The sequence below is a fragment of the Rhododendron vialii genome, chromosome 7a (assembly GCF_030253575.1).
Source record: "Rhododendron vialii isolate Sample 1 chromosome 7a, ASM3025357v1".
Lineage (NCBI taxonomy): Eukaryota > Viridiplantae > Streptophyta > Magnoliopsida > Ericales > Ericaceae > Rhododendron > Rhododendron vialii.
In genome coordinates this window covers 968,992-992,416 of record NC_080563.1, presented here as the reverse complement: position 1 = coordinate 992,416, position 23,425 = coordinate 968,992, and the positions used below count along the sequence as shown (strand labels likewise).

The 23,425-nt window shown below is 38.9% G+C and overlaps 3 protein-coding genes and 1 long non-coding RNA gene across 4 annotated transcripts; 3 read left to right on the top strand and 1 right to left on the bottom strand.

The window, feature by feature from the left end:
* Window positions 1-1,341: 1,341 nt before the first annotated feature.
* On the top strand, window positions 1,342-4,371 carry LOC131334618 (F-box/kelch-repeat protein At3g61590). The gene is made up of 2 exons (XM_058369737.1): window positions 1,342-1,733; window positions 2,959-4,371. Exon 2 carries the CDS (start codon window positions 2,981-2,983, stop codon window positions 4,196-4,198), a length of 1,218 nt encoding a protein of 405 aa, XP_058225720.1. The 5' UTR covers window positions 1,342-1,733; window positions 2,959-2,980; the 3' UTR covers window positions 4,199-4,371.
* A 4,427-nt stretch (window positions 4,372-8,798) lies between these two features.
* LOC131334617 (23.6 kDa heat shock protein, mitochondrial-like) lies at window positions 8,799-9,685 on the top strand. The gene is made up of 2 exons (XM_058369736.1): window positions 8,799-9,108; window positions 9,258-9,685. Exons 1-2 carry the CDS (start codon window positions 8,931-8,933, stop codon window positions 9,530-9,532), a joined length of 453 nt encoding a protein of 150 aa, XP_058225719.1. The 5' UTR covers window positions 8,799-8,930; the 3' UTR covers window positions 9,533-9,685.
* A 7,479-nt stretch (window positions 9,686-17,164) lies between these two features.
* Window positions 17,165-22,220, top strand: LOC131334614 (uncharacterized protein At5g41620-like). The gene is made up of 3 exons (XM_058369735.1): window positions 17,165-18,275; window positions 20,136-20,261; window positions 20,502-22,220. Exons 1-3 carry the CDS (start codon window positions 17,883-17,885, stop codon window positions 21,942-21,944), a joined length of 1,962 nt encoding a protein of 653 aa, XP_058225718.1. The 5' UTR covers window positions 17,165-17,882; the 3' UTR covers window positions 21,945-22,220.
* On the bottom strand, window positions 18,560-19,019 carry LOC131334616 (uncharacterized). The gene is made up of 2 exons (XR_009202223.1): window positions 18,727-19,019; window positions 18,560-18,692 (listed from the first exon to the last, which is right to left on the bottom strand). It is a non-coding gene; the product is annotated as an uncharacterized LOC131334616 (long non-coding RNA).
* Window positions 22,221-23,425: the final 1,205 nt, after the last annotated feature.

Genomic DNA, 23,425 nt, shown 5'->3' with positions numbered 1-23,425 from the left:
TAATGTACGACTCATTGTAGTTAAATACAATCTAGATGTGGTAATTTGCCAATTCTACACTACGCAGTAAGCATTCCATTCCTTATTGAGTTTGGTTTGCCAAACATAGCCTAAGGCCATTTATGGAAAGAAGTGGGCTACACTTTATTAACCAATCCAAATATCCTGTGAAGTAAGAAGCATTGGTGGAATTTGAGTTTGAGAAATAGGTTACCCAACAAAATGAGAAATGGAACATCAGTTAGGTAAAGAAGTTATGTTGGCCTTGGTTCATCTAAAACAATAGGAAATGGACCCCAGAGTATTCTTCCACTTTCTCTAAGTAAGCAAATGAGAGAAGCAAAGAAGATTGCCCCTTGTGGCATTGGGGGGCAACCTTAGTTGTGCTGGTAAAGTATATACCCACAAAAGATGTGAAGAATATATCATGAATGAATACAAAGAAACTAAGAAAGTGGAGGAAGTAAGGACTCACATGGAAGTAAATTAGTAATTATGGGATATTGTATCAATTTTAAACACGTGTACAGTGTTTTGGGTCATATGAATGAGTGTTATCTTCTTCTTTTTTAAGGTTAAAGTCCCAATATGATGCGTGTTATCAACTTAACAAAGTTTGATGAGTTGGGCGGAGATAATCCACCTTATTCATCATAATGGTTATAATATTTCAAAATCACCTTCTCAATATATATTCACGACGGACCATCATTTGATTTTCAGATTTCTAACCTTGTTTTTAAGGATTATTTGGTTAAAATGAACTCTTTTCGGAAAAAACCAAAAAGGGTAATTTGAAATTCTTCGGAAAAAAATTGCAACTTCTACTTTTTGGAGATTATTATTTTACGAAACTTTGATTATGAAGGAGAAGTAACCAAGATACTTTATCCCTCAGGAGGAAAGACAATATGACACCAACAACGCAAACTTAGTTGGCTAAAGTCCTTACGCATCAGTAAGAGTTCAAGGGTTCGATTCTTTCCTCTCACGTGAAGGCTTTGCCTTTTTATTTAGAGTCGTACTTGTAATAGTTGTACTTATTGTACAGTAACATTGAATTTTCTCAATATTTGAAGCATTTTTTTTTTTTACAATCAAGGGTGTCCGGATTAGTTTACACGCATCTCAATTAATTTTTTTTCAATCCAATCATAAACTGGCCATTTTTATGCCGGGACTAAGAAATCCACTAGTATTCGCATTAATGTAACTCTCATCAACAATAAAAAGAAAAAGAGGAAAGGCAAAAAAATTATGAAACGTGCGATGAGTAAGACAGCATTATTTGCTTTTTGATTGCTGCCATTAAAATCCATCAATTCCTTTGAAAAACATCTTAACCACCCCCTCCCAACCCCTCTCTCTCTTCTCTCTCTCTGACTCTCTCTCTCGCTTGAGTCTTGAAAATCCGCTTTCGTAGCTCATTCCGCTGCCTGTGGTTTTTGTTAACACCGAAAGAGCGAAACGAAAGGAAACAAAGAAAATCGTAGCCCTCTCCTCTCTCTCTCTCTCCACCTGGCAGTAGTTTAGGCATATTCATATGCAAAATCCAACCGACCCATTTCAGGACCCTTCATTATCTATTGAGGAGCGTTCATTCAGTGCCTCTTTTATATAACGTTAGGGCTATTAAAGATTCACTGCCATCTTCTCTCACTCCCCCCCTCTAAATCTTGCGATTTCATACAAATCTAGCGAGCCCATTCTGTGTGGCTGGAGAAGGGTTTCAGGTATGTCACTGATTCCTGTTCTTTTGTCGGATTTTGAAATTTTCTCCGTTTTCATTTTTCTGGGCTTTTGCATGATGTTTCAGGAGATTGGGTTCTGTAGGTATTATTGATTTTGTTTTTAGTCATTTAGTGGGGGATTTGATGTATGATGGTAGCTGCATAGTAGTTAGATCTCTTGCCTAGGATTAAGATTTGGTTGTTAGCTTTCATCACACACCCGTTTAGGGTTTGGTGGAACTTTGGAGGTGTTTGATTTTGGATTGGTAAAGTAACATTATGATTTTAAAAAAAAAAAAAGCTTTGATAGGTTGGAGTATTTTGTTGCAGCTGTACGAGTTTTCATCTATTTGCCTTAAGTTTGTTTCGGGGTTTTCATCACACAACCGTATAAGATTTGAAACTATGGAAGTGTTTGATCTTGGATTAATTGAAGTAACATTGTGCTGGTAAATAATTGAAAAGAGTTCACTTTCTTCTGGTTGTGCATGAGGGGTTTCAGTTTCTTTTATCCTTCTAGATTTCCATTGAACTACTCCTGCATTTTTTCTAATCCATTGTAAGTTGTTTGGAATAGCCCTTGCGAAAATCTTGAGGTTGAAGTTTTTCTTAATCTATTTGTTCAGGATGCTAAACTGGTACTAGCTGAATGGTTTTTGGTAGTTGCATTTCATTTTATTTTCCTCGTATAGAATATTTCAAAATAGCTTGATTTCAATGCTATGACCCTCTTGATATTGATTATGTACCCAGTTTTGCATGAATTTTGGTTTCTTCATAAAAGTTCCATCCTTATTGGCACAAAGGAAAACAATATACAAAACTAGTTCGATTGGCAGCCCTTAATTCTGTGAAATTTTTGTTGTTTTTATTTTTATTTGTTGGAGAAGTGGCGAAGCTGTTGTAGGTTATCTAATGTACCAAGACATAGGCGCATGACTTCAGAAGTAGTTTAGTGTTGAATTTGTCGGTAGTTCCAGTTTAAATGGTATACTTCATAATGTTTTTTGTTTTACCATTTGACCTTTCAATGGTGGAGGAGGCAGCAGGATAATGATGATGTGGTTCTAATACATGATAAGCATACATAAAGTAAAGAGGAGTCCTAGATTTCTGGTCTTTTTTAAGTTGATCTAAATTCCTTATGTCCTCAATTTTGATATTTTCATGGTGCTTGCATCATTTTTTATGAGTATAATCTAACATGCAGTTGGTTCTGTTTGCTTAGTTTTGCTTCACTCCTGTTGATCATGGAGGGTGAAACATCATGGGTTAGCCACTGCCTCGATGACAATGGGGGAGACAACGGGAATTTTAATTCATTCTTGGAGCTTAGTGATGAAGACAATAAAGAAAATACAGAGGTTTCCCTTGATTTAATCCTGCCTGATGACTTGTTGGAGCGAATCTTGACCTATCTCCCAGTACCAGGCATTTTTAGAGCGGGCTCTGTATGTAAAAGATGGAATGAGATTGTTAATTCAAGAAGGTTTTTATGGAACTTCTCTCGCGTCTTATCACAAAAACCTTGGTATTTCATGTTTACTAGCTCAGGTGAGCCATTTGGATATGCCTATGATCCCCTCCTTAAAAAGTGGCATGGCATTGAACTCCCCTGTATCGAAACATCTAATTGGTTCATTGCTTCATCTTGTGGGTTGGTTTCCTTTATGGACAATGACAGCCGGAGTGAGCTATATATCTGTAACCCAATTACCAAGCAATCCAGGAGGCTTCAAGAGCCCCCGGGCTTGAAATTTTCAGACTACAGTGCATTGGCTGTATCAGTGAACAGGACGTCAAACAATTACTGTGTCTCAGTTGTGAAATCCAAACAAGTCCCTGGGGAATATTTCCTGTGGGATCTCTCAATTCATGTTTATGACTCTCAGACTAGGATTTGGGTCACTCACCTGACACAGGTTCTTCCTGGGTGGAGGGGTGGTGATGAGAGTGTGATCTGCGATGGGGTTTTGTACTTCTTGATTTACTCAACCGGAGGTGGAGCCCAAGAGAATCGCCACGGCCTAATCGCTTATAACCTCTCAAACCGGTCATCCCAGGATGAATTGCTTAAGAGTTTTATTCCGGTACCTTGTGCTCTCACATGCGGTCGTCTTATGAACCTCAAAGAGAAACTGGTTTTGGTTGGGGGAATTGGAAAACAAGATCGGCCTGATATAATAAAAGGGATTGGCATTTGGATTCTTAATGGGAAAGAGTGGGTAGAGATTGCCCGAATGCCCCATAGGCACTTTCAAGGCTTTGGGGAGTTTGATGATGTTTTTGCTAGCAGTGGTACGGATGACCTGGTTTACATTCAGAGCTATGGAGCTCCTACTCTTCTTGTTTTTGACATGAACCAGAAGCAATGGAAATGGTCCCAGAAATGCCCTGTTACAAAGAAGTTCCCGCTTCAGCTCTTTACTGGTTTTTGCTTTGAACCCAGGCTTGAAACTGTTCCATAGTTTTAATTTTTATTTGTCGTTTGGGTTTTATGTGGTTCTGAAATTTTTTGGCGTAAACTCCATCTTTTTTTGTTATTTACTTTGGCCTTTTGTGTTATTTACCATGACAGAAAATGTATGAGCCGAGAAGGCTGCTTCGAGAAAATGGAAATATTATTCTTTGCATTCAGAAATACAGTGGGAGTGTATGGAATTTTCAGATTGTTTTGGAATGAGAGTTGTTTTCTGACCTTGTCTTTTGCAAGAATCCTACTCATTTTTACGACTCCCTCTGCTTTGCAAGGTTTGCAATTTTCCTGGGACTTAAAGGTCCGGTTTGGGTTGGTTAGTTTTGTTTTTTGTTTATTATCTGAAAGGAAAAAATTATCTTGGTTAGGTTAACTCTCTCTACACTTAGAGATTCACAGTTTGGTGTTCTTCTCCATATACTCTTTCATCATCTGTGCTTTTTGCAGGAATCATAGACCTTTATTCTTGTATAGGATGAACAAGTCCTGACTTTCTGGTTTTTTCACTTGGATTTCAAATCTCTCTTCATTTTGGGTATAGATGTGCTGTATGAGCTTCAGGGAAATTTTTGGGAGATGGTGTTTCTCCTGTCCTTTTTCTAGACGAGTACGACCGTATCGCGTTGCAAGTATTGGACTGTCCGGAATAGCTACCGCAGAGAATCCGGATCTGGTAACCCATTTCATTTGTCTTGAATTGCACAAGTATGGTGATGGGTGCTTTCTCTTTCCCAATACAAAAACTTACTTCGTTTTACAATTCCGATGTTAAAATCTAGAGGTGTCCTCCATACTGGTGACTTTTAGGAGTTCCTTTTTTTTTTTTCTCTCTTTCCACCACCAACTCCTCTTCCTTTTGCTCTTCCTCTAGTCAAATTAGGTAGCACATGATGGGGTTTGGTTATTTTTCAAGGTTTGGCCCACCTAGTTTTTTCAAAATGCCAAATATTATAGCATGCCATACTGCAAGCGTGCATTTTCCACATGGGACCGAATCAACCGAATCCTTGGAACTGTATCGATGACAAGAATACCAAATGGCATGTGTATTTTTTCCTTATGGAAAATTAGGCAAGACATGTGATGTTCTAGACCGATGAGGACGCTAAAAATGAATGGATCAGTGATCTTTACGTGGGTTTGGCATTTTTTGACGTAATTGGATTCATTTGCGAAGTAATTGAGCCTAAAGCTGGGGAATTGAGTTCTCTTGAAAGGTTTAGATCACACATTTGTTCAACTTTGTTGCTTGTTATCTGAACTATAGGACGCACCATTCTCTCCTTTTGGCGTCCATTAGTTGAAATTGTTTTTTCGAAAATTGGATATCTGGACCAACACGCTTGTCATTGGTTGGAGTCTTTCTTTGTTCAAACTTGTATATGGTTTTGCTCTTTTTTGATTACGTAAAACAAAATAAGCCAGCCAGGAAATCGCATCGTAGAAAGGACCCATCTTCAGAAAATTTGATTACAAAGATGTGAAGCTGGCTTCCTCAAATTATGTGTGAAAAAAACTGGCAAACTTCAATCATTCTTATTCGGTTTGTAACAGTCTTGGCTGTTGGGGGTGTGCCGAAATTTGAAGGCAAAGGAAAGACTACGAGAAAGAAATCAACGGACGCTTGCAAAGAAAAAGTAGAAAATGGAACCCAATGGACTGGCTAAGTGGTCTTAGCTCGAGACTTAAGAGTTTGCTTCTTTCTAGCTAAGACTTCATGTTCAATTCTTCATGTCAACAACTATTGGGATTATCTCATTCCCACGCGCAAGCGTATAAAATGACAGTGGGAAGGGCTGTCAATAAAATGGAAGAATTTAGCTAACAACAAAAATGTCATTACTTTTATTTTTGTAACAAGTAGCATTGGTTGGCTATTCCTAAAGAGTTGTAAATTACAATAGGAGGCCCAAACAACAATCTCCTTTGAAATAACGTACATAGTACAAACAGTAAGATAAAGTTGAGTTTCCCCTTTTGACTAGATGGACTAAAGTTTGTTTTTACGAATTTTTAAGCAGGTTATTTTACTCACATATGTAACCTGAAATAACTTGATTATTGATTGTTGCCGTCAGTTTAAAGACAAAATTTTTTTGGTGAGGACTAGATACTAAACAACAAAGACTAAGTTGGGATTTTTTTTTTTTTAAATGCCATCCAAACAAGGCATAAATGAGCCAAAACTTTGTCCAGGTGTTGGAGTTTTTTTTACTACACTTGCTGCGCAAGTGACGAATCCATTTTGTCTTATTCTTCAGTGTCTTTGGGATTTGGAAAGTGGAAACAATGGAAAGTTTGGGAGAGTTGTGTTATGTAACTTATGTGATCCAAGAATTTGTTTGTTCTCTTTGGCAAACGTACAAAATGTGGAACTTGCCAAAATACAAATTACATGGAGTAACTTCCGACTATGGGTACCGATACTTGGGGTATAGAAAATGCACCCATTTTTGAGTCATGAATTATAATCGTTCGTTAATTTTAAGATAATTTTTCAAGTGATTCTGCAGAAAATCGACTTAATTGAGTGTGTAAATAGTAAATTCAATCTTTCATTCAGAATTCATGATCCTAAATTTTGAATGAAGCTTGAGAGATAGGATTAACAGCTTACAGTTACACGACTCAATTGAGCTAATTTTTAGCAAGGACAATTGAAAATTTATTTTTTAAATTAATGAATGAGTCAAATTACTTGCTAGGGATCCAAAAGTAAGTCCCACACGACCAAAATAAAAAGAGTCTACTAAAGACGTGAAAAATACCAAATAGTTAGTATTTTTCGTCTAAAGTGTCGTCTTACATGAAAATTTTCATCTTCGGTCTACATTTTTATACTAATTTTCTGATTCCTCTCGTCGTGAAAAATGATTAATCTTAAAAATTAAGACAATAAATTACGAAAAAACAACAATATACTATAAGAATGAGGCCAAGTGGATTATTTAGAGGCCTTGAGTTGATCCAGAGTCGAGGAATGGAGGCCATGGAGGTGGAGTCTGATTCAACAGCCACAATTGCTTTGATCAATGGAGATCCCCCCCGTACATTCTCCTCACACAGTTATCATTAGAGAATACAAAGCTCTTATGGCTGCCACGGGATGCATACTTAATCACACGTTAAGGGAAGGCAACAAGGTTGCAGACAAGCTTGCAAATTTGGGAGTTGAGTAGGAAGAAAAAATGGCGTCTCACATTTCTCCACCGGATGATATAATCCCCCTTCTAGAGGCGGATATGAGAAGAGTAACTTTTGAGAGAGTGTAATCTGTTTTAATTTTCCAGTTTACCAAAAAAAAAAAAAATGAGGCCAAGTGACTCTCTCTTCTAGCCAACGGCCTTGTTGAGCCCGGACCTAGGTCTACCAACTCTAAAGAGGTGGGCCTGAGCCCAATAATGTTTATTCCTCTTAAGAAGAGGCCCACAGGCCAAGTCCCAGTCCAATTCTACTCAAGGTTACCATCACTCAAACAGGATTTTCTTATCAGAATTTGGAACCAATAGGAACTTCTTGCAAATGGTTATTTAAGTAGCCCTTTTAGCAGTGGGAAAATTCTACCGGGTCCACAACTAAACATTATTCCGTGGTTGGTTTGGTGGTTAAAACCTGAGACTTGTTTGCTCCATTTTAAGATTTTAAGTTCGAAACCTCTTAGATCAATTCTTTTGGGGACAATCCATACAGAGCATTTGCTTCGTCTTTAAGTGAGTCTTGTTAGTGGACGATGGGTTTATGGTCCACCAAAATTAGTTGCTGTGTAAGCTGGCCGTGACACCCGTCCATACAACTCATTTCCCTTAACTTTTGTTGTCTCCATGGTATTTTTAATGAAAATATGTGGCATTTTGACGTCTATGTGAAAATAAAAAATATATATAGCGTGCGTTGATACCACATTTATTATCCGTTTTTTTTTTATTGGAAAGCAAAAATATTACTCCATTCAATATGAAATTTTTTTAATGAAAATAAAAAAAAATTGTTTTAATTCTGGAAAATAAACCAAAAATATCCTTGATTTTTCAGCACTAGTGATTGTTTTGCGCAGTGATTTCGCTCTTCACAATTTTATAATCACACTCTTTTTCTTTTTTTGTACTTCTGTATGTTAATTTACAGGATCAAATTTTTATTTGTATATTCTTTCACAGTTGAAGGGACAAAATTATAAATTAACAATCCTAACCATTTATCAAAAAGGCTACACGCACAATCGTTGTGCTGGTTGTGCAACTAATTCGAGCCGTCCAGATGTTTCTGAAGGGTTTAAATATTAAAAAAACTCTTTCCGAAAAAAATTTAACTTTTTCAAAAAAGAATTTGAATAAATTTAAACTATTTATTTTAACAATGGACGAATAAAAATATTGATTGTGTCATGTGTTCTATACATGCAGCACTCTTGCTTACTTTTTGCCTTTTTCCTCATTGAGATAAAATTTGGAGGCAAAATGTTAGTGATTTATGAAATCCACTCAGATCATGCCACCTCACCTAACCACTACTAATCTTCACTCTTCCCCTAGACCCTTTTCTCACATAATAATTTCCCCCATCAGATGAGGCCCATCCCAATCATTATCTCTCGGTCGTTTTACACTACTCGGAGTCGGGACAAAATTGACTCAACAAATCCTCTCTCTCTCTCTCTCTCTCTCTCTCTCTCTCTCTCTCTCTCTCTCTACCAACTGGAGTGGACTGTGGAGTACCATCCATCAATGGCTCGCTCGCTAGTACCTCTCATGCGGCTCCGTTCAACCCTCCGCAGCTATTCTCCGACGCCGGCGGCCCCTTCTTCCTCTCGCCTCTTCTGCACCAAATCCACCCCTCGCGGCCGTTGTTTCCTCGCCGTTGCACCCCCCACCGTCCCCGAGTTCCACTCCTCTTCGTACTTCGGTACATATCATCCTCTCCCTCTCCCTCTCCCTCTCCCTCTCTAGATCTATGTATTAATATGTGTGTATGTATATATATAGCAGCTCGTTGATTTCGGCTCAAATGAGTCAATATTGAATGAAAATTGATTTGTGCTCCCTCTCCTGCAGAATCCGAGGACAACGTATTCATTCGGGTCTTGATGCCCGGAGTGGCGGAGGAGGATGTTGACGTCCACTTTGAGCGGAACAACGTGGTGATCCATGGCCTCAGGAAGAAGGAGGCGTACGAGGAGGGCGACACCGTGCACGTCAGCGACTTCGGCCTCCGCGTCGGGGCCGCGGAGCACTTGAAGCTCTCAGAGATGAAGGTTGTGATGAACAATGGCATTCTCAAGGTGGTGATCCCCAAGGCGGCCAAGGGAGGCGGTGGAGGTTTTTTTTGAGTACTGAGAAATTTGGAATTTAATTAGTCCCGTAGGTTTTTTCCTTCCTTTTTTTGGGTGCTTTTTATATTTTTTTTTTCCTGTTTCTGTTGTGAACTCCGCGCTTCTGATGCCTAGCTAGTTTGTTTGTTAATGAATGGCGGTGTTCAAAGATATGGTGGTACAGCGTATTAAATCGTGATATTGGAAAACACATTGGTATCGGTGATACGATCATACACTATATCGGATCGTTTCAGAGCTTCGAAATTCTGTTACGGAACGACTTTTAATTAAAACTCTGGTACAAGTTCCAATTAGAAAGGCATACGCTTCAATACAGAGATCAAAGTAGCAATACCGAATGGCGAATATCATTAAAACACTTTTTGATGGATTTCCCAATTTTCGAAAATTAAAACACTCCATATTAGCAGTAAGAGAAAAGGCCTCTTATTTACCACTAGTAGATTATTGTAATGAGAAAGGTAGTATAGGAAAAAAAAAGATTTATTTGAGGCAAACGCTTATACTTCTTCTCAACTTAAAAAGTTCTTTTATTTTCTTTGACTGCCTTACTCTTTACTTTGAATTGAGGAGAATTAAAAAAAATGCTTGCGCTCTCGGCTCACGCAGCGACAAGTCTGTAATTATTGTCCGGAACTCGTAAAATTTAGAATGTTTCAATAATAAACTTAAGAATGTCTCTATATATCGCTTACTAAGATGGAGGCCTTCTCAATTTTGTCTCGATTTGATTGAGAATTTGTCAATTTCACCAAAGTCGGTGCGGGGTGGTGGCAGTGAGGGAGTCAAAGGAGGTGGCCATAGTGGTAGAGAGTGTAATGTACTAGTTGAAAGCTTTAAAAAATTTGAGATTTCTCGATTTCACAAGGGCAAATTGTTTAAAACAATTAAAGTCTTTAAGAAGTACAAGTCTCATGTGACAGGATTAACTAGGTTCTTTTAACATTTCATGAAACTTTTTGGAATCCAATCCCACAGAATAGGACTTTTGGTTGAATCGCCTATTTTTTAGTATTTGGTTGTTTTAAAAATATTTTAATAAAGTTATTTGGCTGGCCCTTTAATTATTACTTATTGTTACAAGATAGTTTTCATAAGAACCAATTAATAGTGAAACAATTTAAATTAGTCTTAATCTTACTTAATCATGAAAATAAGTAAATAGTAGTAATAATGAACCAAACGGGCCTTGAAAAGAAATACAGAGCCAAGGGGCAATTGGAGCAAATGAATGCTGTTCTTTTTGTTTTTCTTTTTCTTCATGGGTAAACAAAGACAAACAAATAAAACAGACAAATACAGTACAGTAGGAGGCCAGGAGCAGAGTCATTGTTTTGGTGGCCTGTCATTCGAAGGTGATCAGGCTTTCTGTGCATCCTTTACCGGTGAAGCAGCAGTGACCAAGCATTCCCCTCTCTTTGTCTCGTCTCGAGAAATTATTCGTTGTCCTAAGGGCAACACGTCTATTTGCCAGGTGGTGCCTCCCACCTTAAATCCACTGACACACATTTTCTTCTCTCTCCTTATTCCACTAGACATAATTTTTTTAAAAAATTAAGTGTTTCAAATTTCAATCCGTTTAAATGGGTGAAAAGATTTTATTTTTTTATCATTTAATTCTAAAGGATCACAATTAAATTTTGACTATAGGGCTATGGGGCTCTCGTTGATTAACCCTACGAAAGTCGTAGAATCAAATATCTCTTAGGACTAACCAACGAGAGCCCTAGAGTCATAATTTAACTATGACCCTTTAAAATTAAATGATTAGAAAAATAAAATTTTTCCACTCATTTAAACGGATTGAAATTTGGAACTTTCAACCTTCAGTTTACATATTAAAAAATATAGTTAAAAAATTAAGTGTTCCAAATTTTAATCCGTTTGAATCGATAGAGAGATTTTAATTTTTTGATCATTTTATCCTAAATGGTCATAATTAAATTTTGACTCTAGAACTCTCGTTGACTGACCCTAAGAAAGTCATACAACCAAATATCTTAGGACTAACCAGCGAGAGTTTTAGAGTCAAATTTAATTATGATCATTTAGAATTAAATGATCAGAAAAATAAAATCTTTCCATCCATTCAAACGGATTGAAATTCGGAACACTTAATTTTAGAGAAAAGGCGGTGTCTAATGAGATAAGAAAAAAGAAGAAAACGCGTGTCAGTGGATTTAAGGTGGAAGGCACCACCTGGCAAATAGACGTGTTGCCCTTGGGGCAACGAATAATTTCTCCCAAGCACGCCTCTCTCCTCCCCTCTCACTCTATAGCAGCCCTCAAAAGCCGTCTCTCTCTCTCTCTCTCTCTCTCTCTCTCTCCCATTCAATCGATCAAACATGGGACTGGGTATCTCCCGCTTTGTCGTGTCCCACAGCGGCGCCCTCCCGGCCAGAAGAACCATGATGACGCCTCGACTCCGCGGCCCAGTCGCTTCGGCATTTCCGGCTGCAGCCCCCCTCTCCCGCCGCAGCCTCTTCAGCACCAAAGCAGGCAAAGCTACCCTTCGCCCGCTTCAAACTATTTCTCTCGACCTCAAACACCACCCCGACATGCGCTGCTCCGTCCCCATCGCCACCACCGAGGAGCACGCCGTCTACTCCGCCGTGGACACGGATGACGTGCTCTACCTCCGGGTGAACATGCCCGGAGTGCCCCGAGACGGCGCGGAAGTCGGCCTCGACCCGACGACGGACAGGCTAGTGGTGAAGGGCCTCCAGGTGGCGGATCCCGACATCGCCGAGACCAAGGTGGCGTACGGGTACTACAGGTTCGTCCTCCCGGCCCAGTTCTTCTGCACTGACCGGATCGAGTATGCCATGAACAATGGCATGCTCGTCCTGTTCATTCCCAAGAAGGTGGCTGGAGAGGTGGTATGTTATGACGGCTACACTTTCAGTATCAACAACAACGCCTGATCGATTTTGCTTAATCTTGCTGAATATGGGTAGTACGGATATTGTAAATAAAATGGGTTTAGGTGGTTTTTTTGGGGATCTATATTGTATATGAAAATGCATGATATATGTAGAGGAATTTTATGAAGTATGTTTTTATTCCTAACTAGCTCCGTAAGTTTAGTGGTAATATTAAGTACTTATGTTTATGGAGCTGATCTTCTATGAGAGTGTACTTGTTTTTTAATATTCTGGTAATCTTCATCTTTGTTTTGCTATGTATATATGGACTATGGACCTCTAAATTTAGTCACGTAGAAATCGGATGGAAATTAAAATACAAGGATGAAATACATTTTAGGTGTTTAACTCATATTTATGAAGTGTTTTCGAGGAAGAATTGTAGGCACGGTGGGAAATATCAGTTGCGGTATAATGTTCCATTACTATCTTTGAACATTGAAGGCCGTCAGTCAGGGTTGTAACAACCTCTTCCCATCCCTAAATAGAAATGGGGACATATTACTATGAACTTTTGACAGGATTGCCCTGCATTCCAAAAGGACATGATGCTATTTGGGCGGTTGTTGATAGATTAATTATTTAAGTTGCCATTATAGTGATTTATCCCATAAGGGACATTCTGATTGCAAACAAATAGAATCCAACGTGTTTTAATTATTTTTGGGCATTTGATAGGGCTAGGGAAAATGATTCCTGTCACCAGTTCTGATTTTTGTCACAGATGTGTTAATAATTCTGATGTCATTTCACCAGAGCACGTCCTCTGTACCAAGTGAACCAAATGATACTCTGGTTAAAATGAATCAGAAAATTTAGTGTCTCTGTACGCTTAGAATCTAGGAAAGTGGATGACTTTCTCTATACCGGTATTCTGAATTTGGTCTAGAGGTCTGTTCTCCGGTTGGACTGCCCAGATTAGTGACATCGACTTCGTTGTGTAAACTGTTTCATATAGCCATGGATTTTATTGGATTGGGGGGCGTGTTGAAGCTAAGAACCTTCCAGTGGTTTAGACATATTTGGAGGTTATCTTTATGAAAGATTCTGTACATTTTTAATTTAGGATTTCTTATTGAATTGCACAAGTATTCACTGTTTCATCGAGAAGTAATGTAAGTGTAGGGTGGCTGTCTTCCTAGAATAACTTGTCTTCATAGTATCCTCAATTAAGAAGGAAAACATCTTTCCATGCTAGCTTGGTCTTGTGCTATATAAAAATACGAAGTCAAGAAAGACAACGCAGTACACCTCTCTACCAATACGATGCCCGTTGTCAGGGTAGAGTCGGTAGACAATTGTCTACTTCGTATTTTCCAATTTTTTTGTGCATCCAGAACCATCTCTGATTAAAGGACCGTAACGATTTGTTATCATCTCGATCTTACTCTTTACTTTTAGCACCTTTGTATCTTTATAGATTTGTTACTTTTAGTTTGCTACCAATTAGCTACTGAGGTGTATACTAGCGTTATTGAACTTCCTAGTCATCTCCATTTTTGTCATTGTTGTTCATGAAGAGTGTCGAGGATTGGAAAAGGAAAAACAAGAGATATGCTCAGGTGTCCTTTTTACCATAATGGACAGCCCTCCAGAAAATAGGTGTCAAATAATAACTTGCTTGTATAGTATATGAAGAAACTAATAGCTCATAGTATAGATATGCGCTATAATTAGCAATGACATCTACATTTTGGGGGAATCTAGCGAGATTTATCCAAAAACAGTCAAGAGTTCATCCATATTTGCATTTATGTTCCAGAAAACTTGGGGTAGCATTTACTATTAGGGTATGTGTAGACACACTCGAACATGATCATTTGTTGAATTGAAGGGTTTGGTGGAAGGGGAAGTTGTATCCTTAGCGCAGTGGACTTTTGGGTACTTTTGAAAAGTGAAAATTAGGTATTGGCACCTCCTTAAAAATGTGCAAATGTCTTGGGTTATGTACTCCGTAGATCGATACTGTGGATTTTCTCAGGATTGAATGTACTGTGGTCTTGTGCTAACAGTGCTATTAATTGGATGCAAAGTAACTCAATTTTCTCTCGTCTGTCATTCAGAATCTTTGGGATTATCATTTACAGTTTCTTTTCATCTCCTGCAATTTTCTTCCCTTAGTTTGAATAGAGGATGCATTCAATACCCCATCATGGATTTATGTTGTATTTTTTTTGTTTTTGGGTTTCTTTGGGGTTGTTGCGTTGGAGATCTATAGGGAATAACTTCTTTTCATTATGGGGTGAGTTTTTTTGGTGAAGACGATCAAAAGGCAAAAAAGAAGTTTGGTTGTGTAACTGAATGTCTAGTGGTTTGCTTTGAAATGTTATTTTTTGGAAGTTTTTGTTGTAGTCAATTAGGAAGTGTACTTATCATCCTGGAAGAAGCAGCTAGGAACCTTACTCAACTACCAGGCAATGAAACACAAGTTTAATGTTATTCTTCTCTGTGTTCTTGTTATAGAATGGACTGTTGCAGCTTCCTCTTATCTCGTACTTTTTTCTTCGGATCTGGCTTCGATCCATCTATTAGAATCTATGGCAAGAACATGGAACAGAACATTGGATTGGATTATCCTTGCTTTGTGGATTTCAATTGCCAGGGTCTTAAGTTGGAGTTTCTTTGTTGTTCCAGTGGCAGTTGGACTTTCTTTGTTTTATCTTGTTCCATGGCTCATACAATTTGCTAACATGTTGCAAGGTTTCTGAGTTCTGTTATGATCATAGTGGAGTTTGAACTGAGAGAAAACTTGGTAAAGTTCCGAAGGTCTGATTATTTCTGGTGCCTGATATCAATAAGCTATTTTCTAGGAGAAGGCCAAGGATTGTTTGTTGAGAACTGAGAACATGTCTTCTATTAGCAATGCTATGGGAATGGATCTACTCCCGGACACCTATGTGTCCTCAAACCATCCGACGCATGTGGGCTTTTTCGAACCAATGAGGGATCGGGCTGTTGGGAACATATGTGTCCGGATTTTTACACATGATTTTGTGCACATACTTAATACGTCGTGTGGGGCGGAATGTAACATCTGTTGTCCTTGGGATATTATAATCCAATATGATGTTCAGCTAAAGGCGAAAGGCTCCCCATTCCCTTGGTCCTATTCTAGGTGAAAGATTCCAGGGCCAGATGGAGTGTAACATCTGTTGTCCTTGGGATACTAGAATCCAATAGTTATGTGGTTTTTTACCAAAACCATAACCTCATATACCATTTCAAAGCAAACCACTAGACATTCAGATGCAGAACTAAAACTTCTTTTTTGCCTCTTTTTTTTTTTTTTTTTTGACATGGTCTTTTTTGCCTTTTGATTGTCCTTTTATCCTGGGACTTGGGTCCATCAACTTGCAAGAGGTGGGCATGAATGTTTCTCTTAAGAAAAGGCCCACAGACCAAATCCCAGCTCAAGTCCGCACCCGGGCTCACAGTCCGATCATCCATGGGCTAGGGTCCGGTTACTTAAATGGACCAGCCCAGTCTGAACTAGCAGCAGCAAAAGCTAAACTTGGTCCTGTGAGTTAGAAATTTTCTCCTTCCTATCTGCATTTATCCCGAATGTTAAAAATCTCTTCTGAGCATTCTTCAATTCTCTATCCTTCCCCCTGTCACACGTTTCATAGGGCTGCCATGAAGGGCCTCAATCATGGATAAATGCCTATCAATTTTAGTTTGAAGATTTTTCATTCCTTTATTGTTTATATGTGATAAGGATGTGGATTTATATCCTCCTAGTGCAGTTGGCTATGGTATGTTACTATCCGAATGGGGTGGGGTAACAGTCCCATGGTCCCAACATTTTACACTAATGATTAGTATGATTCTGACAGTTCGGTAGACACACACACATATATAATTATATATACATTGAACGCAACTTGGCAATATATGAAATACAAGCTTTTAGGGATGAAACCTCCATCTTCGGAGTGAGATGGGAATTGTTATTGACTCACTTACATAACCAGACTTGCTCTTGTGTGAGGTTATACTATAAGTTTAAACCTAATTAGAGTGACTGTAAGAATTGAAAACTTGGTTATGGGCAAGAGGTATGCTTAGCGGTTTCCTTACAGAATATGGTAATAGGATTCTAACCACGGTGTATTTGTTATGTTTCATAATTGCTATCGGGAAGAATGTTTCTAGAGATTATTTTCGTATCCTTCTTGATACACGACCTTAGATCTCCATACGTCAAAGTATGAATTGATCAAGTTGTATTGGGTGAACAAACCCGTTGTGAGTTGATAGACATATGGTTTCCTTGTTAATCTTGGCCGTTTTAAAGCTATGAACAAAGCAAAATACAAAGTGCACGATAAAACACGGCAAATGCACATGCTTCTTGTTTATTTCTACTATCTCAACAAAGCTGTAATCATTCCTAACATTAATGTAGATTGAGTTTTCCTATAGAGCTAAACGGGCTAAATGAACTTGATTTTATTTCATTTTGTAAAAGAAAATTAGCTCATTTAACCCCTCTAGGGCCGTAGGGAAACTTGGGAATAGTATCCAAAATGTATCCGTTGGAGGGGGGGACACAAATGATGCTAACCATAACTTACCTATATCTCAGTAAAATCAACATCCACATGGGAACCTAAATTTGCTAGACTATGGACCACGTACGACACAGATAAACAAATTGAAGTCCTCTTCTGACAAACTCATGGACCACACCCCATGCAAAAAGTTTTTGGGCTCAATTGCCCTGCAGGAGAGGGACTTTAATGTCCACCAATCATCAGTACGAAAGACCAACTCTGGAGTTTACCCTTTCAAGGCTTCAGCCAAAATGATCTGAACCAAAGAACCAGGTCGGAGAAAGGAGGAGTAAAAAAATGAATCTGTCTACTCTACTGGAACAGGCCCTACTAATAAAATTAAGGTAGCATGAGTAGGGTTGGTGGGTTACGTGTCACGCCCTCCGACAACTTGATGATTTTGATAAGAACCTAGTTTATCCTTTTAGTCTTCCCCAAATATAGAGAGCACCCATCATCGCAAATCTCCATAGATTGTTTTAGGAATGCTTCTAACGTTTTTTTTAGCCTCACTTTCTTTGAGGGATCATGGCTGCCAAGAGGATGAAAATCCAGCTGCCAAGCCTGCCATGAATTTTTGAAGTCCAAGTGGCACACAGACTGGTGTGTGTGTGTGTGTGTGTGTGTGTGTGTGTGTGTGTGTTGAGAGAGAGAGAGAATTTGTGGTGTGGGGGTTGGGGTGAGTTTTGAGATAGTGGGTTTGAAAAAAGAAAGAGGGAAATGGCAAAGCGGTGAGTGAAACAGAGAAATTAAAGTGGAGTCTAGCTAGATAGACAAAGAGGGATGGGAATAAAAGATTTTATTGTATCGATAAAAGGAAGTCAAGCACAAAGAATTTGAATTTTGGAAATTTGGAGAGAGAGAGAGATGGAGAGAGAGGAAAAAGGTAGAGCGAGAGAGGGGAAAAAGCAGGAGGAATTCATGGGAATAAAGTTGCAACGCGGAATTCTGGTTGGTAAAAGAGGGGGGACTTGTACTACTCCTTCACCCACATGGAAATTTGGGTTTGTTCAACCCCATGACTGTAGTCGTACTGAGGAACAAGATCTCATTTTTCAAACCGACACCACCGCCACTACACTCTCTGCTAGGAAACTCGGGGCTAATCTTTGGGAGGCTCTGCCCCTACTCACGGCGGCGAAGATGAGCAAAGTCGGTGGTGCTAGGTTCCCCCACCGCCGCCGGCGGAATCAGAAGGACAAGGGTTTTCAACTTCCTACCCGAGTGGATGAACAATTTCCTGGTAAACCACATGAGGAGGTACGTATTCTCTTTTCTTTTAATTTCGTGGGTTTTTTCTTTTGTTAATTTGTTTAACTAGTGCAAGGTGACCAACTCTACTTTTTCTTGTAAAAGTACTTGTTACTTGTTGCCTAGGTTTCGTACTTGTTTGATGTTTCTGCTGGGGCTGTGCTTGATTTTTATTTGTTTGAGGATTTTCTGTCCTTCTTTGGAGAGTGCTTGTTTGTCTTGTGCCTTTTTCTTTCATTCTTTTTGGATGTAAGGTTCAAGATATTTATTTCATGTTTTCTGCTTTTTGTATCTTCTGCTTTTCTTCTTGACACTGATTTAAACTAATGAAGCCAAGCACCAAGAATTTGAATTTTGGAAATTTGGACTCTCCAAAAAGCAAAAAACTGATTTAAACTAATGAAGCCATGCCAAACATATCCACTTCTTGGTGACATAATGTTACTTGATATTGAGTGACTTGTTTCATTGAGATGTTAAGGACACACCTTTTTTATCATCATTAAGGACAAACACTTACATTACACCCTTTGTAATAACGTAGTTTTGAATGAGAATGTCTGTTAACGTGATACTATAGAAGTCGAAAGTTCTCGTGTTCTCGACTCTCAAGCCCATCTGATAATTGCAATACTTGCACTTGTGCCGGCTAATCATGATGATGAGCCTGGCACATGTAAATGTTAGTGAATTTGGATTATTAGAATTTTTACACACTATCTCATAACATCATGAGCTCTTACAAGACTTGGTGGTTAGAAATATAGAGAGGAGTAGAGATTGATGGAGCAAGCTTTCGTATTGTGCTCCTATTGCTTAGGTCCTGTCTATCTCTATCAATGAAAATAGACCCTAATTGAAGCTGAGAAAGATCAATTTAGAAAAAAGGAGCGAGGCTTCAGTGTACTTCTGATTAGAGCTTTGATGACAAGAGTAGAACGAATACTGACTAATCACATGGAAGGTGACAGCCCTTACAGTGTTTTGTTCTTTATTGCTCTAGCTTTTGGCTATATTTGTGGAAGATCTAAATGCGATGAAGAGAAGGCCATCCTTTGAATCGATGTATTTGTTATCTGATATTTTGTTTTGAGTTAACTCTCTTGTTGAAATTGTTTTCCTCACCCTTTGCTTGATACTCGACCAAAATGATGAAATCTTACTAGTTAGAGCTGATGATGCCAATGGGCAATGGGATTTTGTTAGCTTCGGACAATCAGTTGTGTAGCAGGAGCTGTGTTTGGTCCTGGATATGTGGAAGGATTTGTGAAGGGAAAAGGAAAAGAAGATACGTTATAAATATTTTTGAATACCTTTTTTGTGTGCCTTTTCTTTTTGCTCCACGAATCCAAGATCAAGAACAGAGCACTTTTGTTAGCGCCATAAAAATGGAACTGAAATTTAAATCCCCATTCGCAACGTGAAAATAGATTGAATTTTGGAGTGGCCTTCACTAGTCCTTCTTAAAACTAAATAGTAGACAACACTTGCATTTTCAGTTGGTTGAGCTTAATTTGAGGTAAATTTCGTCAATAGATTGGTTAAATTGGCTGGCATAAGGATTGCTAGAGAAAGCTGCCGGCTAGCATAACTTGTAAACCACACCTGCATTGGATCATTTTTGTTTGCTTGTATTGAATTTGATTTGGGGTGGGGGTCTGGTCCAAGAAGGGTATTTAGGCTACGAGCCTATTTTCTCCTCCAGGAAGTGGTCCATCTGGTGAACAACGGGGAAGAATTTCAACAGCTTGTTCGTGACTTAACTTTATGATGATATTCTTTTTCGGCTCTGGAAATATCAATCCTTGAAATGGAACTACATTTTAATTGGCAGTAGCACTTATCTTTCTAACCCTTTTGCTTGTCCAGCCAGAAAGTGATAGTAGTTTGAGAAGACATGTTGCAGCTTCACTGATTCAATACCATCGTGCCATTGAAAGAAATGGTCATGCCCTACAGCCTGTTTCTCCTGCCAGTTATAGTAGCTCAATGGAGGTAATAGACACTCTCCCTGTCCCTCTCCCCACCATCCGTACACACAAAATCACACCCAGACGGTGTGGAGAAAACAAACATAATGAATATCTGCAAAATCGTATCAGATATTCCATTCTGTAGTTTATATGGTTGTTTCGTTTACTACTACATTAATCCCATTTCTAATTCTTCTCAATCAGTTGAATTTAAAGAAAATACCCCATTGTTGGACCAGAATAAACCTTTTGTCCTGCGCAGGTAGCACCATATAATCCTGCTATCACCCCATCTAGTTCTGTGGAGTTCAAGGGCCGACTTGGAGAATCAACTTTCAACCTTAAAACATCCACAGAGTTACTCAAAGTACTCAATCGCATCTGGAGTCTTGAAGAACAGCATGCATCCAACATGTCATTAGTGAATGCTATGAAAAGGGAACTGGAGCACTGCCATGCACGAAACAAAGAGTTACTGCGTGAAAAGAAAAGGACTCAACAAGAAATGGATGAGTTAATGAAGCAAGTTACAGCAGATAAAATTGGTAGAAAAAATAAGGAGCAAGATCGAATAAAGGCAGCAGTTCAGTCAGTGAGGGATGAGTTAGATGATGAGAGGAAGTTGAGAAAGCATTCTGAAAGCCTTCACCGGAAGCTAGCTCGAGAAATTTCTGAATTGAAAAGCTCGTTCTCTAGTGCTTTGAAAGACCTAGAAAGAGAGAAAAAAGCGCGAATTTTGCTGGAAGACTTGTGTGACGAATTCGCTAAGGGAATAAGAGATTATGAACAAGAGGTGAGGTTTTTGAAACACAAGCCTGAGAAGGATCGCACTCATAGGGAAAGCCCTGACCGTTTGATCCTCCATCTTTCTGAAGCTTGGCTAGATGAACGGATGCAGATGAACCTTGCTGAACCTCAGTATGATCTTGCAAAGAAGAACAATATTGTGGATAAGCTTAGCCTTGAAATAGAAACTTTTCTTCGAGCCAGAAATTCTGTGGGTTCTATTAATATGAACGACTTAAGCTTATCCCACAAAAAGCCTATGGAAAGTAGCCTACATATGCATTCTTCGGAGTCCTTTCACTTGAATGCGGCTGGCAGTGCTCCTCATAATGCCGATGAGGAGGAAGATTCTACTAGTAGTGATTCAAATTGCTTCGAATTAACTAGGGTTTCTAGTGGAAAGCAAAACATCAACAGTAGCTCTAAACAAAATGGGAATGATGTTTCAGAAAGCCATAGTAGAGAAAAAGTCAGATCAAACTCTACAAGGAAGAAGGTCCAGTCACAAGAAATTGGATCAGAAGACCTTGTTGAATTGGGAGATTCCCAGAAGTTTGAAAAAAGTGAGGGTGCAAAAGTTCTCGAGGATATAAAGAAAAGAAGTGTGGGGAATCCTGGACTGAACAGTAATCATATGTTCAGTAACTCGGCAAGAAATCATTCTTTGTCGTTGCAAGGGGGAAAGCTACACGCGGAGAAAAATGGAACAGAAGATTCTCGTGGTCACTCAGCACTTCGAGGTCATGCTAGTCCTGTTCAACCGTGGGTATCAAGATTCACAACACCAGATATTGAAGTATCTGAAACTTCTTCTAGATGGCCTCAGAGCTTGGGAGATAACACTTTGAAGGCTAAGCTTCTTGAAGCAAGATTAGAGGGGCAGCGTTCTCACTCAAAACCAACTAAGAGTTCTTCATAGCCTGATTGAACTGTCATTTGCCGGCCATAACCAGCTTTCCGACGAAGAAATTTTGGTTCTGTGTATACTGGCCGATGTCGTTGCAGTAATTTAAAAATAGGTGCCATGTTTATGCTTTATTTAAAATTTTTGGATTTACTTTTGTAAATGATAAGATATTGTCGTCCACCTGCTTAGATCAGCTAGAATTCAAATGCTCTATCAAAGATTTCGAACTGTACTGTGCATTTTGAAGTTCATTGTCTATGGAATTTGCTTTAACTTGCTATCATCAAATCTATTTACTATTTCTTGAATCATTTCTGAACTTGCAAGTGTTCGACTATCCACCCTCTAACTTGGAAGAATTACCTGCTGTTAGTTTGAAAATGTTGTGTGAATGGCTCTGAGTCAATGTTGTCAGCACCTTGCCAAAGGTTTTCAGAAACAAGAATGGGTTATGGTGATTTTGCAAATTATCATGCTGCTTGATGTTTCTCAAGAAGGCAGTAGCATAGACACCTGTCGATCATCGTTTAGATTTGGTTTTGCCATCACCGGTTTCATCCTTATCGCATTAGATTCTCATTTCAGGCTCTGAGCCTAGTTTTGCATCGAAGTTATGGTTGCAGGAGTACTTCTATATGACATTGGAATGTGGTAGATGTATGCTTCCTCATTATATCATTCATTTGGTCTCATATATGTGCCACTTGATTATGTCTGTGACTTTATGGCCTTCCCTCATGATATGATATTTCCAATAGTATGATTTTGTTGCCCCTTTCTTTTTTCTCCGATAAGTCAAACTACCACTCCACCTCTTCCAAGTTTTTAGAGGAAAAACAAAAAGCAAATACAAACCCATGGGATCATTACCCATGGAAATTGGTATCTATTGTCAACTATTCTTGGCTAACTTTTTGTGGGCCTTTTTTGGGTTTTGTCTCGTGGAAGGAAAAATTTTCGTGTTCAAGTCCATTTTCTACCACATGTATCGAATTCTATTCTAAGGGCTAAGGCTCCCCGTATTCCCATTCCTTTTCTTCCCCCCTTGATTGTGTATAGGCCACACTTAGTCGCTGACATTTGTCAAGCAGGCCATATGAAGGATCGGCTAATGATACCTCGATCCTGAAGCCTTCGGAATATCTTTTTGATAGGCACTTCTATTTGTACCGGGAATTCGCTGTGATAGATCTCGCCCAATGTCCCCCTCCTTACCCCACACATATTGATGTATCATCCAAAACAAGTATTCGAGGAGGGGCCTAGTGCTTAGAGAATAATCTTTCTTTCACGAGATAAAAATTCAATGAGACAAGAGAAAGTCTCTTAATACAATAACGCGTATAACAATTAACACAATATGCTGATGTGGCATCGCATCAACAATCATGCGGTGCTACATCAGCATATTGTGTAAATTGTTGTTCGCGTTGTTGTGTTGTGTTAGGGTATTGCCTTGCTCGTGGGACAAGGGTCGATGGGTGTAGGGTTGC

Coding starts and splice junctions, on each gene's coding strand:
- LOC131334617 (XM_058369736.1), top strand. CDS start 8,931: ATGGCTCGCTCGCTAGTACCTCTCATGCGGCTCCGTTCAACCCTCCGC. Junction 9,109..9,257: donor CCACTCCTCTTCGTACTTCG/GTACATATCATC, acceptor CCTCTCCTGCAG/AATCCGAGGACAACGTATTC.
- LOC131334618 (XM_058369737.1), top strand. CDS start 2,981: ATGGAGGGTGAAACATCATGGGTTAGCCACTGCCTCGATGACAATGGG.
- LOC131334614 (XM_058369735.1), top strand. CDS start 17,883: ATGGAGAGAGAGGAAAAAGGTAGAGCGAGAGAGGGGAAAAAGCAGGAG. Junction 18,276..20,135: donor CTGGTAAACCACATGAGGAG/GTACGTATTCTC, acceptor TTGCTTGTCCAG/CCAGAAAGTGATAGTAGTTT. Junction 20,262..20,501: donor GTTATAGTAGCTCAATGGAG/GTAATAGACACT, acceptor TGTCCTGCGCAG/GTAGCACCATATAATCCTGC.